Raw genomic sequence first — 14,744 nt, forward strand, 5'->3', positions numbered from 1 at the left:
GGGATCACTCCAGCTCTCAGACTCCCCCACCACGTTAAGGTGGCGGTTCATGGGGGACAGTACAGGTTTCAGTTTAGTTTAATCAGGTTTTTAGTTATTTTTTTAGTAGAGAAATAGTGCATCTGTCCTGACATAACAGAATGTGGAGAGACGAGATCAGAGCCACGCCATAACTGATGGAAGAGCCAGCAGCTCCGTCCTGAGCGGCTCCCATTGAAAGTTGTTGCCTCTGCAGAAATGTTAGAGAGTAAGGCTGAGATCTGCATGTCGAGGGGGAAATGATAGATGAAGCTCAGGATCATTTGCATGTCAATGAAATGAATCAGCAGAAGATTTGTCTCATTTAATATAATAATAATAAACTTTATTTGTATAGCACCTTTCCAGATAAAAATCACAAAGTGCTTCACAGTACAACACGATAAAACAACAGTAAAACACAGTAAAAACACATGTTAAAAAGAAATTAAGAAAAAGCTATTTTAAAAAGATATGTTTTTAGCTGCTTTTTAAAAGAAAACACTGAGTCCACAGATCTGAGGCTGAGAGGAAGAGAGTTCCAGAGGGATGGGGCCACTGCGGCAAAGGCTCTGTCTCCTTTAGTCTTTAAACGGGTTCTCTTAACAGCCAGCAGACCCTGGTCACATGACCATTTTGTCCATGCAAAGTCTTTTCAGGAGCTCCTGGCTGACGCTGGAACAAAGACACCACATTTCAGAAACCTCAGCTATGTCCACATTAATGCTACTTTCCTATTTTAACCAGAGACTCAAGAGCTTCACTCAGGATGTCTGTTTTCTCATTAGAGCTGGACAACCTAATAATCACAATACAGAAGTACTGAACAGGAGATTCAGTGCAGCCAGACTTTGTATCCTTGTTTATGTGTGTAGGCTGTAACAACATCTGGATCCCGAGAGCGTCTGTGTCACAGGGTGGCTATAGTGTAGAAGGTTTCATCTGATAGGACGGAGCTTTGACGTCTCTGTGAGGGTAGAAAGTAGTATCTGTTCTACACGTGACTTTTAAATGTTAACAATTCAAAATGAAAAAGAAAATCTGTTCACATCAATATTAATGATTACAACTGTGAAACCATCCATCCATCCTTCCATCTTCTAAACCTGCTGAGTCCTACTTGGGGACACGGGGCTGCTGGAGCCTATCCTATCTATGAAATGTTCTCACAGGTTTATGTGGTGAAACATGTTTGTGTTCCACGTTAAGCCAGTACGGATGTGATGGTGAAGTGTTTGGATGTGATCAACCAAATAGAGAAAAGCTCAGAACCGCCTGGCATCTATTAAGGTTTGATGAGAACTGGGTGGATTTGTGAAGACGGGCAGAGGAAGAGAGAGAGCATTTCCTCTATGCAACAGCTGCACAGGTTGTCCTGCTGTTTTCTGATGTGTTTGGGGCCCCACACACCAGAGGAAGCGGTTTTCCACAAGTGGAGCTGCACGCTGATGACATCTTTCTGTGTGTTCACCACTTGTTTCTGGGACGGCGCTGCTCACAGTCAGGTGTGGCGGGGGAACCAGCAGCAGGTTGTACCACAGCCAGAAGATCCCTGAGGGTCTCTGAGCCGGATAGAAACCCACGCCGCCTCTGACGGGGCTGTGAGATGAAAAAAGAACCCGACTAACACGGCAACAACCTTTCTGCTGTGACTCTGTGCCACAGGAGAGCCTCCTAAAGGAATTCTTGGGAAGTTATCAAAGGTACTTCAGAAAACTTTCACAAGTTTTGGAGGACAGATAAAGTAGAATAAACCAGAACTGCATATTTGCATTTACCAAAAACGTATTGAATATCACCATCGGCTGTGTGGTTAATAATTTAGTTAACCGAACACGATTTTATAAAATCCATCATTTACACATTTGGATTTAAAATGACATGAAAAGGACTGGAGCACACGGCTCAGTACCAAACAGGAGATCCACTTCTCTGACGCTTCACTGTGGTTTTCTTTGACATGATGGACCAGCTTTTCTCTGAAACTCAGCTTTGAAACTTAATATCTGTAACTTATTGTGGGTGATATAATAACTACATGAGTGTTTTCCTATTTGGTCTGAATTACGTAAAGGTTTCCTTTGATATTCCTAGTAATGAAGGAGTAGAAATACATTTTCATTAGTTTCATACTTATCACTCAGAAAATGAGGAGAGTAACAAAGATCGCCCAGATACCAAACATGGGCGTCTCAATAGTATTTCCACCGTTTACTACAGTGACAGCTGGATCTCTGCGTCTCCGGCTCCTCGCTGACCTCATGGTGTCGTTCTGCGCGTTCTACGCTTCCACAAGTTCTGCATGAGGTTCTGGAGGATGGGCGGAAGGATGGATGCTGTGTATCTGGGCTTTTATTTTGTCGGCCGCGGCGGAAGTGCTGCTCTCTCCTCTGCGCGTCTTGACGCGCGGCGGAGGAGGGAGGCAGAGTTGAAGATCGGTGAGGATCGGGAGGACAGCCGGCGCGACCCACAGGGATGTACAGTAAACACAGGCAGAAAAAGGCCCCCCTGTCGCCGGCTACGCGCGGACGGTTGCTGGTTTTTCTGTGTCTTGTCTTGCTGAACGGCACTCCGGACAGCGCTCGTGGAGAAGCCGCACAAGCAGGTAAAAAAAGCAGCAGTCGTTCTCAGAAAGTTCTTGTGTGTCTGGATGTTCTGCAGGAATCAGAAAACCTCCCAAATCCCGCGTGAGCGGAATGTTTTTACGCGCGTCCACGCGCCACTTTTCTTTGGCGTCTTTCCTCAGACGGACAGCGGGCCCGGCGCGCCAAGTTCACGTCTTCAACACTAAAAATGAGGTCTGACGCGGCCAGACACGACTCACTGACCCGGAGACAGCTCGGTTTCACGCAGCACCTTTCAGCCCGGCGCGTGTCCGCCTTCTCCACGTCTGTTCTGTCTGAGAAAGAGGCTCAGAAACTGTTTCTGTTCGGGTTCGGCTCGTGTTTCCCCTAGTTTCTTTGTTCTGCTGGGATGTTCCGAATGGCTTTGGCAGCTGGAGCGCGGATCCAGCCCCGGTCTGTGCGCGGTGGCCATAAAAGGCAGAGTTTGGAGAAGTGCGGTCGGAGGAGCAGCCCCGATCCAGCCCACATCACCATGTTCATCATCACATGGGTTTGGACTCCCGAACCGGCCTCTAACTCGCCTTTGTCCGCTTTATGTGGGGGAAAAGACGCGGAGACTTTGGGGTTTGAACGTTTGACTCCGAGCGCCTCCCTGTTCTCAGTGCGCGCCGGAACCCGCCTCAGCCTCTGCGGTCATGCGCGTGGAGCTGCCACAGCCACATCAACTCTGACAATATGTCCATTGAAAGAGTTAACGTGGTTACTGTCATGCGTGGAGCCGATGCAGACCTCGCCTCCAAAGCACATGATGTCTGTTCTGGGAGGAAAACCCCCCGATGCTGCTGATTTCTGCAGGATTCAGTCACATGAACAGTTTGGACCTAAACTTTGAATCTTTATCAATGCTGTCCAGTGTTTTGGTGGAATCAGAGACTTTTTTTTGTTAAATGATGTTTTTAACTGTAAGACGGGGGTTGGGGGGCACAAAGACCTCTAACATGTAGGCAGAAGGCCAGATGAGGAGCAGATGCGTGGAGTGTTTAGGTCATCCACCTCATGACAGATAGAAATGACCTGAAATTTGGACCAAAAACATGCTTTAACTTTGATTGCAGGTTATTATTTTTCGGTTTTGTATTTTATAGGTTGATGTCCCTCAGGGAAAAAATAGAAATGCTGCGTTCCAGTTGTGTTGGAATGATCGGGAAAATGCCTGTCCGACATGGAAACACAAATGTCAGAAAAACAACACATTTTCCAACAGCACATGAATGCAGAAGACATTTCTGCACATAAACAAAGGTTCATTTATTGGTGCACACCAGAAAATAAAACCTTTAACCATTAGCAGTGTCAAACTGATTGACAGGACACATTTGGGCCTTGGGCCGTAGTTTGCCCACCCATTTGTTAGACAGTGCTATCAGGCCTCTTCAATTCCATTTGATTTTACAGCCCAAAATCACAACAACAGTCGTCTTAATGGACTTGGTACAGGTAATTGTAAAGCGCCCAAAGCTCTCTTGGGTGCTGCCTTTGTCCAGCTCATCACCAAGGTCTGGATACACACTGGAGGTGTAGGAAAACAATATTCTGTGATATATCACGATAGTTCATTTGGTGATACTTGTGTGGATTCCAAATGCTGCAGGGATGATATTTATTGAATTATTTCTGAGCGTCCTTCAGCGTCTGACTCTTGTTTTCCACTTCAACCTCCAACCACTAGTTGGCAGCAGAGAACATGGAGCCTCTTTGAGCAGCTCTACACGCACTAAACAACAAGATGCAGCCAGAAGCAGCTGGTTCTGTTTTTCTGAGACATGAACTAGTTTTTACTTGGATGGTCCTGAACAGAAACTCTGTTCCGTGTTGCTGCCAGAATCACATCAAAATACGGATTCTGGTTCTTTGTAGCTCATTCTGGTTCTGATGGATCAGAGTGATGTGTCCAACACTGAATTAAGGCCATCGCCGTGGCGATGAGCGGTGAAATCCGTGTTTACTTCCACATGTGAGAAAGAGGAGCTGCAGCTGCAGAGCAGACGGTCATTGACACGAAAGATCTGAGCCACATTGAAGCTCTTCATCCTGTCAGGCTGCCTCATCATCATCACTTTAACGTTTCTGGAAAGAATTGGTGTTTTTTTCTGTATTTCTGAAGCACCGTTCAGACTCCTGAACCGTTTAAAAGTTCTGGAGAATCTACATTAATGTTGGAAATAAACAGAACTTTTTTTCCTCTATCAGACTTTCAGAACCTTCGTGGTTAAGAAACATTCATTCTGTTTATTTATACTGGAAAATATTTTTTTGTGGAAATCTGACAATGTTGACTGTTCCCTTTCTATGTTTAGGTTACCAAAATAAAAGCACTATGGATTTGGGTTAAAGCAGCTCATATATGAGATACAGTTGCAGTGCTTCACACTGTGATCATTAAATAAAATACATTTACCATTTTATTACAATAAAAGACGTATGAATATTTAGGTAGTTTTTTTCTAAGTCATACTCTTTAGAAATAATTCAAATGTCTTTCTGTATCGTCATCCGTATCGTATCGTGAGACTCTTTCCAACTCACCCCTTAAACAAACAGAGCTGAACAAAAGCCTCACTAAGGTAACTAATGCATAACACAGCAGCATCTGTAAAGGGCGGCATGGTGGTGTAGTGGTTGACAGTCTCAATGCGTGGCGGTCCCAGCTCAAACCCCAGCTGGGTTCTCTCTGTGTGGCGTTTGCATGTGTGGGGGTTTCAGCTCCCTGATCTAAATGATCTATAGGTGTGAATGTGCGTCTCTGTGACGGAGCAGAAACCCGTCCAGAGGGAAACCTGCCTGACAGCAGAACATTGATGGATGGATGGACGGCATCTGAAGAATTAAGCCAAAGTCAAATATTACAGCCGCGTCAGTCAAAGTTCCAGTTTATTGACATGTGATTGCAGAGAAGTGCCCACAGAGGGGATTGTCCTGACCTGCAGAGGGGCTGTGATGAAGAAAGTATCTGGAGGTCCGTGTAGTTGACATGGACAGCAGTGATCCTGCAGGTGTACCACAGGACGTTGCTGTTCTTCTGTAACAAATCCAAAATATTTTAAGTTTTTTTAAATGTTCCCTAGAAATGGAGGAAAGTAAAATCTGTCAAAATGAATGATATCATTTTAAAGTTGTCAAACCAATGCATGAGATGGAACAGAATGTCAGTCCATCTGTCAGACATGTATAAAGGTCAAAGGTCAGGGGGCAGGTAGGGAAAGGTGTCGCTCTACCGCTCTGACGTCCCCCTCACACCCACCGAGCCTCTGATTCTGCCACGGCCCGCTGAGCTCCACGCCGCCAGGCCTGTTGGCAGCGGGACATCCTGTGAGTTTTGGGTGGGCGGGTGTTTCTGGGGAGTGGGGGCTGACAGCTGTGGGGGGGAAAAGGATGCCTGGCTTAGAAAAAGACACATTTGCATTGCTCACTCAGCCATGCAGCCCACCTTTACATACTTAGAAATGTAACTAGATGAAGTGACCGTTGATGGTCCCACCCACAGAAAACCCCGTCAAGTGCTCTTCTGTTAGTCATTGTCCATTAGTGCTCTGCTGTGTGTAGGTGAAGGCCACAGCACAGTTTCAGAGACACTTCTGCTTTTTACCAGAGGAAACCAACACAGAACCGGACTTCCAGAGTCTTCTTTCTGTCCGCCTGTGTGGACCGCATTGTTGATGTTGCTGAAGGGTGTTGGATGCGTCTGCGTCTTGTGGTTCGTGTCAGGTCAAATGTCAGACCACAGCTGTACTGTGGAGTGATGAGCAGAGTCGCTCCGTCTCTGGGGACACTCTGTGAAACCCTGATTACACGGGATGCTGGTGGTAGAGGCCGCATGCAGATGTCCGTAGGGTTTTTGTCCGTTCTACTGCTGCACGTCTTCTGTCACATCAGGGTTTATGGTTAAGGTCATGTCTACCAGTTATGACTGGTGTTTATGTGGATGTGGTTAAAGAGCAAACTGAGCATCGGGATGCAGACCACCATCCTTCTGACCAGCCCTGGCCAGCGACAGCCCGACCCCTCAGAGAGGAACGTCTTCAGTCTCTTTAGTTACAGATGACAGACGGTGGTACACGCCGCATTGATGGAGCTGGTCTGCTGCCTTACAGGCTCAGAAATGAAGCATCTCCGTCTCTTGGTGTCTCCATAAAGACATGTAGCTGTTTAACTGATCTCCACTTTCATGCCGCTGGGAGAAAAGAGGGATTCTCCCTCTCTGAGTGGTAATCTCAGACTCTGGGAACGAAAGTGAGACTGTGGGATTGAAAGTAAGTGAAGTGAGGCGACAAAAGCCTGAGGGATTATTGGATATGGGATATAGAAAGTAAACCTTTTAGAGTGGTACTGAACATTCATGAGGAGGGTTCATCGCTGCACGCTTCTCCGTCTTCTCCGTCGTTTTTCCGTCGCTGGACTTTGGAGGATCTGGTCTTTTTCAGCATTGTTGATTTGGCGCCATGAACGTGGAAAACCAGAACAGCAGCAGCAGCAAACGGCTTCTGCTGCCTTTGGATGAGCGTAGCTGCCTTTCCATTTACTACACATTGGCTTTGCCATAATAAATTCACCTAATGGAAACACGAAAATTAATTGATCAAAAATAAGTGTTTGTGCTTGGAGGAGGAGGTTTTTGAGGCGTATGCTAAATATTAAGGGGCGGCCGTGGTGCAGCGGGAGGGCGGTCGACCCATGATCGTAAGATTATAGGTTCGATTCCCGACTTACACGCCCATGAGTCAAAGTGTCCTTGGGCAAGACACTGAACCCCACCTTGCCTCTGGTGGTAGGCGGGCGCCTGTGTTTGGCAGCAGAGCCGCCATCAGTGTGTGAATGTGTGTGTGACTGTAAAGCGCTTTGTCCTTGTAGGAAGAAAGGCGCTATATCAGTATACGCCATTTACCATTTATTTCTCTAAATATTTAAATAATGGAAACTCTTTTTCTATTTAAATGTGACCAACAACCGATGGCGATGAGCTTCTCAGTAGGAACTGGTGGCCTTGGCGCTGCACAGCGGGCGCCACCAGACGTCCCACAGGGTCACACTACTCAATTGTTGGAAAATCACCAACCACCTTTTCCCAGAATGGTTTCATCGGTAGCCCCTCCCACGTGTACGGAGCTCGCCGCTCCACGGCCTGAAGAAGACGCAGACGTCTCCTTTGATAGATGATGATGACGCTAGCGCCGTGGCAGAAATGTGACTGGATCTGCTGTCAATCATCCGTCGCCGTGTTTTTTCGACATTTCTAGAATTTCATATGTAATGGAAACTCAGCTGGTGATAAGTCATGGATTGTTGGGGAACGTGTCCCTCTGTTGGACCTTGACATGTTTAAGGCGTGTTGAGCATAAGACTTAAAATATAGAGACTGTGTCAGATCATCCACTTTGCCTCCAGCTCCATCTGAAAGCAGGATTCCTGATCTGACTTTAGCATAACTGCTGACACGGGGCTTTCCTCTTTGTGAGGCTTCAAGGTTTGAAATGTCTGTTTTCATTTGAACAGTAAAAGCTTAGTTCCTATTTTACCACAAACTCACTTCTTGTCATTAATTCAGTCTTAATTTTAGAAGTAAAAAGAAAAACTCTTTAACATAACATTAAACTTAAAAAGTCATTTAAATATTCCACAGATGTTGTTTCCATTTGTGTGAACAATTGGCTCCAGAAGTGATCAATGCATGCTGTGATCTCACACTCTGATCAGGGTTTGCTCATGAATTGCTCCTTGGTTTGGTTGTTTATGCTTTGTGTTCCTGCAGGCCGCTGTGGCTTCTTCCTGTCACAGCTGCCTGCAGTCACTAGTTAGGAGAAGTCTTTCTGTGTTCTGCACCGGTGCGTCTTATGCTCCCAGTTTGTCCTTAGATCGGTAAATGTTTTGGAACTACGGGATGTTGGCCACGTTTGAGTCCTGCATCTGGGTTTCAAACCATTTGCCTAACCGTATCTGGTTTATAGTGTACCGGGCAATTAATAAGACCCCGATCTCCATCCATCCGTCCGTCCAGTGAACCTGCTGAATCCTGTTCGGGGTATTCAGAGTCCACCCTGAACCCAGACACCCAAACACACCCATCCGGGTGAGAAGGCTAACCACTCCACCATGCAGCCCAGGAAAAAGCTCCAACGTGAAGATGGTCTGGTCTTGCTAATCCTTGTGATTTGCATCCTCACAAAGGATTGATAAATTAGGGTTAAAAGGGTTAGAATGAGAAAGACGAGATCAAACAAAACAAAAAGGTCATTTTTCCCTTTTCTACATTTAGCATTTCAACAGGAATTGTACACATTTAAAGCTCCTATATCCTACCATTTTTATGCCATTCAGAGTAAATTAAATCTGTATGTATGATAGTATATTATTTTTGGCACACCTAAGAATCATTTTTTGAAATATGAGTCATTTTAGCAGCCCAAGTTCGTACCCGGAGGTAAAACGACGTGATCTCTGAAGCTCCGCCTTTCTCTCCTCGTGCATTTCAATCTTTATTTTCAGGTTTACGCTGTCTTTCAGAGCAGGTTTCATATCTCGGAGGCGTATATTCAGCGTTCATGTGGAAAAGCCTCATGACCACGTCCGTCTTCTGTCGTGTTTGGAGCTTTAGACGACGTCTGAACGGTTCTGCCGCCCGGATTCAGAGGAGCTGCAGAGATGCAGAAGCTTCAGGAACCTGAACTGACGGATTTGTTCTGTACAAATAAATGTCTGAGGGAAACGGCTGCAACCTGCTACCAGCCTGCATAATTGATTACACGTGTTGATGAAGGCATTATGAATAGATAATGGAGCATAATTCATTCCTAATTAACTGAAGGTAACTATGCAGGCATCCTGGAAACTCCAGTGCAGTTTGCAGAGAGAAATGATTTTCTATGACGGCTCTGTTTTTTAAATGCTACACTTTGATTCTTTACAGCAGACGGCCTAATGTATCTGAAATGAACGCCGTTGGTACGTTGACCAAATCCATCCATCTTCTGATCCCTTTGGGGGTCATGGGGTTGCTGGAGCCTCCTGTTGGGTGAAGGCTGGACCCGTCCTCACCTGGTCATCCGTTTGTTGGAGGGGGCCCCCCTCCCTGGTAGAGCTGGGCGGTGTGGCCAAAACATCAAATCTCAGATTGTTTTCATTCCAAAGTGGATTTTATTTTCCCCCTCCTGGACTTTTTTTTTTAACAAAAATCACAAATGACAGAACATATTTAACAAAAATATCTATCTTTGTTTGAAATATGCTGAAAAGCCCAAAGTTTGTGATCTGTACAAATATAAAATATGGCAGATCAGAGCAGCAGATGTGTTGTGAGCGACCGTTAGCTTGAGCATCATGTAGAGAAACGCTCCTCCCACTCCACAGTTTCTGTTTCGGGTGTTGAAACAAATTTGTTGTTCTCCCACTTCTGGCGGCTTCAACCTTCAAACAGATTTTGCTGCGTTTGGTTCGATGCTCCAAGTTTAAAGTCACAACATTTCATTTTTTACCGGTAGATGAAAAAAAAAAATCACATTTTTACCTGACAAGTTATCCCAGTATTATTTTAAAAGACTACAGGTGTTATTTAGAAAAAACAACAATATTATGTCATCTGCAAAGAGAAAGGACGTCACAACGTTATGAAAATATAAGATACAACATTTTAGGGACTGATTTCTGGTCAGTCTTTGCTCTCTGCTTTTGCCGTTTTCACACGGTTTATGAAGTCTTTTCTTTTCTGTCACAAATAAGATGAGGGGTTTATTGCCGTTTGTTCCTAAAAAACACGTACATTGGAATTTTTCTTTGGCTGCTTTGAGGTCAGAGTGACTTAAAGACGACAACAAAACAACAAAAACTGACAGGGTTCATAAATAACATGAGGAACAAGATTTAAGAAGGAGAAGAGTGGAGTAAAAATAAAATAAAAATACTGCAAAAATAATATTTCAGACCCTTTCATGTCTTTGTCCTGTTTGTGGTTGTGCGACAAGCGGACAGTTGTGACCATGAAAGCACGTTGATCGCCAAAGTAAAGGAATCTAACCTGACCGGTCCGAGGCACGGCGTTGTAACACAGGAGAAATGAGGAAAGCGTGCAGTCAGATGGCGTCCCGCTCTACCTCCTCTATTATTATCATGAAGCCCTAAATGCCCTGGAACTGATTCCTCTTGTCAGGTAATTTCATGCTAAGACCTACTGACTTTTTATACATTTGATTCAGGATATTCCTGATCTCTGCTGAATCATTTCAGCTTTTCCGGCCCTAAAACGATGCTGTCACTGAGAGACGTTACCCACCTGCACCATCCAGCAGAAAGCATTGAACGTCTGCAGGTCACTGCTCTCCGTTCTCATTCTGGAAGTCGTGTTACAGTTTAAGCTTTTCCGGGTTGTTCATAAACAAAGAAAACTTGAGATAGGTCAGTACGACTGATTGGAGGAAGCATATGGAGGAGGAACCAGGCCACGGCCCTGTAGGGTTGGTGTGAATGTCTTGTTCTGAACGGTTGTTGAAAGTCTCAGCAGGACAGACTCCGGGGGTTCAAAGCCCAGGCAGGGGCAGTGGAAAGGGGGCACGCTTGCTTAGAAGAGCTGAGATGAAATGTGGCAGAACTCCTGCTCCAGTGGAGATGGTCTGCGCTGTACCTGTCCAGGTAAACCACCATGACTTTGTCCGATTCTGCGTACAGAGGCGGGTTTTAGTTTATTCAAAGGGAGCTGAGTTTTCATCAACACTACCTGCCGCGTCCCGCTGTCATGGCTTAAAGAGAACAGCAGAGGGACCGGACTCAAAAAGACGTTTAAACTAAAGAACGCTCCGATAAATGTCCATGAGGAGTCCGCTGACACGCCCACATGTGGCTAAGACAGGAAAGCAGATGAATCCATGATGCATGCAATGCTGCAGGGATGGATGCTCATTTTGGGTTATCCAGGGTGCGTGCAGCCGCTCAGTGTTCCTCCTCATCCTCATGTCGTCCTCAGATCCTGGATCTGCTGAAGCTCGTCTTCAGAGAGCATTTTCATGAGCTTCGTCTCAGCGTTTTCCTGAGGCCTTTTGGGTTTGTGAAGGAGCTTCTTAAGGTGTTTTTACTGCTGCGTCTTAGTTCCAATGTCTTCAGAAGGCTCAGTGGTTGTGTGATGAACTATATTCATCATAGTTTGGATAAACGCTGGTTCCTCAGTGTCTTACTTTGGTCTGAACGCTCACGTTTCCAGGTGGATTGGGACTCAGAGGTCATGTTTGTGTGGATTTAAAGGTTCACAGTCTAATCCCACAAATCAAGGTGTTTGCTGCATGCTTGGATAAAGCTGAGATATAAAAATAGCAGTGAAACGGGGGTGAGGGTGAACAGGGCACGACTGCAGAACCGGGTCAGGCTGTGATCCAGCTGAAACTGCTGTTGACTCTTCATCCTCAATAAGTGAAGGTTTCCCTCCTCTCCTGCTTTGTGTCTGCAGGGTTACCCGATGGAAGAACAGTGACGGCACAGTGGCTCTACCAAGACCAAGCCCAGACGGCGGCGGCGGCCACAACGCAGGTCAGAAACTTTCTGTCATCTACAGAGGTTTACGCCGGGGCGGCCGCGCTTTTCCTCCGTTATGGAGAAGCATTCCTGCAGAACTGTGCATGAAATCACACCTGAACCACTAAAAACTAAGAATGCTGTTAATACTCAGTAGTTGGTGGCATTTTTGTCATGATCCTGAAAGAACGGGAAAGTACGGAGCCCCCGACCTGACATGAGTAAAATAAATAAATAAATAAATTTGTTCCCAGGGAGTAAAAATTCATGTGAAAAGTCCTTCATAAACACAGATGGCTTTCTGCTTCCCCATGTAATATTCTGATATACATTTATCCTGTTGTACTGTAAATTCCGGACTACAAAGCGCACCCGATTACTAGCCGCACCCACCTATTTTCACGTGTTTAACTAATTTTATACATACACAAGCTGCATGTATTAGGCAACATTGTCATCCTGACGGGTCACGTCCTGACTCCCAGAGCAAGTGTGATTTATTAGCACACAGTGGGTGGAGTCAGTTTTGCCTCAGGCTCATGTATTTGAGTATATCTACATCTGCCAAACAGTATGCACCTCAATTCTGTTCACAAGTTCCTCAGTTATGGTTTTTTTTTTTTTTTTTTTTAACTTATTGACAATCTAGGTATCATACATAAAATTACAAACAGTAACCATATAATCAACATTACATCCCTCAGTTATGATGAGGACATTTACATCCGCGATCCCCCATTTCCCATGAGTCTTAGGGGCTAAAGGCGGGGCCACCGCCCGGCTCGCCATTCTGTTGTACGTGTTTAAGAATGAGCAAGTATCAGCAGTGCATGGAGGGGTGAACGGGTAAAGCTCTCCTTCCGCTTGTCTCGCGGCAGCGTTATGGGAGTAACAGGGCTGGTTAAAAAACACACCGGTAAAATAAAGCAGCGACGACTGAAAAGCGCGCGCCTCAGCGCGATACGCGCGCCTCAGCGCGATACGCGCGCCTCCTCGCGGCGCGTGGGTCAGAAGTTTCCTTCCACAACAAACACTGTTGCTCCGCGGACGCCTCGAGTAAGCCCTGGCTGCAGCCTGCAGAATGGCTCGACGCCTCCGCGCTTGCCCCGCGCGCTCCTTGTCTCCCCTTCCTATCTACTCCGACAGCTCTGGCCAGGGCGGCTTCAAGGATGAGCGCTTCGTCCCCATTGCGCCGGTGAACGGAGCAAATCGTGTCTGTGCAGAGCAATCGGACTTAATACTGTACGTTTTGTATATGAGGGGCGGATGCTTTGTTACGTGTGGGAGCCTTCAGACTGCCATCGGCCCCACAGCTCACACGACACGCAGTATCCAGCTCACACGGAGGCTGTGAGCGTTTCAATGCAAAACTCCGCTCAGTCCTTAGAAACCGTTAAAACGACCACGTGAATTTGTGTTTCCAGTCGTGTCCCGACAAAATAAAGGCTGATGTTATTCCCACATATTTACGTGCAGCCAGCCGAGTCACTATGACTCAGAGGTAAATTCACTCCATGCGCGGTTCTCTCCGTCACGCAGCTGACCGGCTTTTCCAAACCCGTTGGTGATGGTGGATTTTTTCACGCTGCTTTTAACGATTGCTTTTAACTTGAAAGCTTCATCATATTGTAGCGGCGATCACGTGCACGTTGGGTCTAATGGCACCAAAGGATTCTGGGATGCGGCTGGACATGCGTGTTTCGTTTTGTTGATCCATGACTGAAGTGTCTAAGACCTGAAGTGAGCTCCATTCTGTTTGGCTGCTTGGAGGTGTGTTGAAAAATAAATGACTTGTGTTTGGTGTTAGATGGAGAATTCAAACCATTCACTGTGTCCGAAAATACGTACACGGCAGCCGCCAATAAAATCCATAAATTAGCCGCATCACTGAATAAGCCGCACGGCTGTAAGCGCAAGAAAAAAGTAGCGGCTTATAGTCCCTCCAGGATTGACAGACAGGAGGGGGTGGTTCCTATTATAGATAGATAGATAGATATATAGATAGATAGATAGATAGATAGACAACTTTATTTATCCATTTGGGAGGTTCCCGCATGGAAATTGACATCTCCATCGCATACAGCACTGGTTGACATACATGTAGGAAAAAGGTAAAAGGAAAAAGCAGCACAGTGACTAGAAAGATTAGAACAGTAAGAAACAATTTAAATATCTACAAAAACAGCATATTCCAAAAAAAAGGTCATTCAGGCCCTTTCCCTTTCCTTTCTGTCCCCCTCCCCCCTCCTAAGTGGTGGTTAAAGAGTTTGATGGCACGGGGGACAAAGGAGTTCCTCAGTCTATTAGTCCTGCACCTTGGGAGGAGCAGCCTCTTGCTGAAGGTGCTTCTCTGGCTACTGATGGTCGTGTGACGAGGGTGGGTGGTATTGTCCAGGATACACGTTAGTTTTTTAGTGTCCTTCTCTCTGCTACAGTAGCCAGAGGGTCCAGCCTTGTGCCAACCACAGAACCAGCCCGCCTGATCAGCTTCTCCAGCCTGGAGAAGTCTGTCTTTGAGGTGCTCCCCCCCCAGCACACCAGAGCGTAGGTTATTACACTGGCAACCACAGACTGATAGAAGATCCCCAGGAGCTTCTTGCAGATGTTGAAGGA

General features: G+C 46.0%; 1 protein-coding gene across 1 annotated transcript in view; it reads left to right on the top strand.

Moving 5' to 3' along the window:
- Nucleotides 1–1,977: 1,977 nt before the first annotated feature.
- Nucleotides 1,978–14,744, top strand: part of adam19a (ADAM metallopeptidase domain 19a) — a 102,750-nt gene continuing 89,983 nt past the window's right edge. The window contains exons 1-2 of the mRNA XM_023965861.2: nucleotides 1,978–2,623; nucleotides 12,067–12,146. Of these exons, the coding sequence (XP_023821629.1) occupies nucleotides 2,494–2,623; nucleotides 12,067–12,146 (210 nt within the window). The 5' untranslated portion in view covers nucleotides 1,978–2,493. The remainder of the gene's footprint in view (nucleotides 2,624–12,066; nucleotides 12,147–14,744) is intronic.

This window comes from Oryzias latipes, chromosome 18 (genome assembly GCF_053564925.1).
Source record: "Oryzias latipes strain Hd-rR chromosome 18, Olatipes_Hd-rR_3.1".
In the NCBI taxonomy this organism is placed as follows: Eukaryota; Metazoa; Chordata; class Actinopteri; order Beloniformes; family Adrianichthyidae; genus Oryzias; species Oryzias latipes.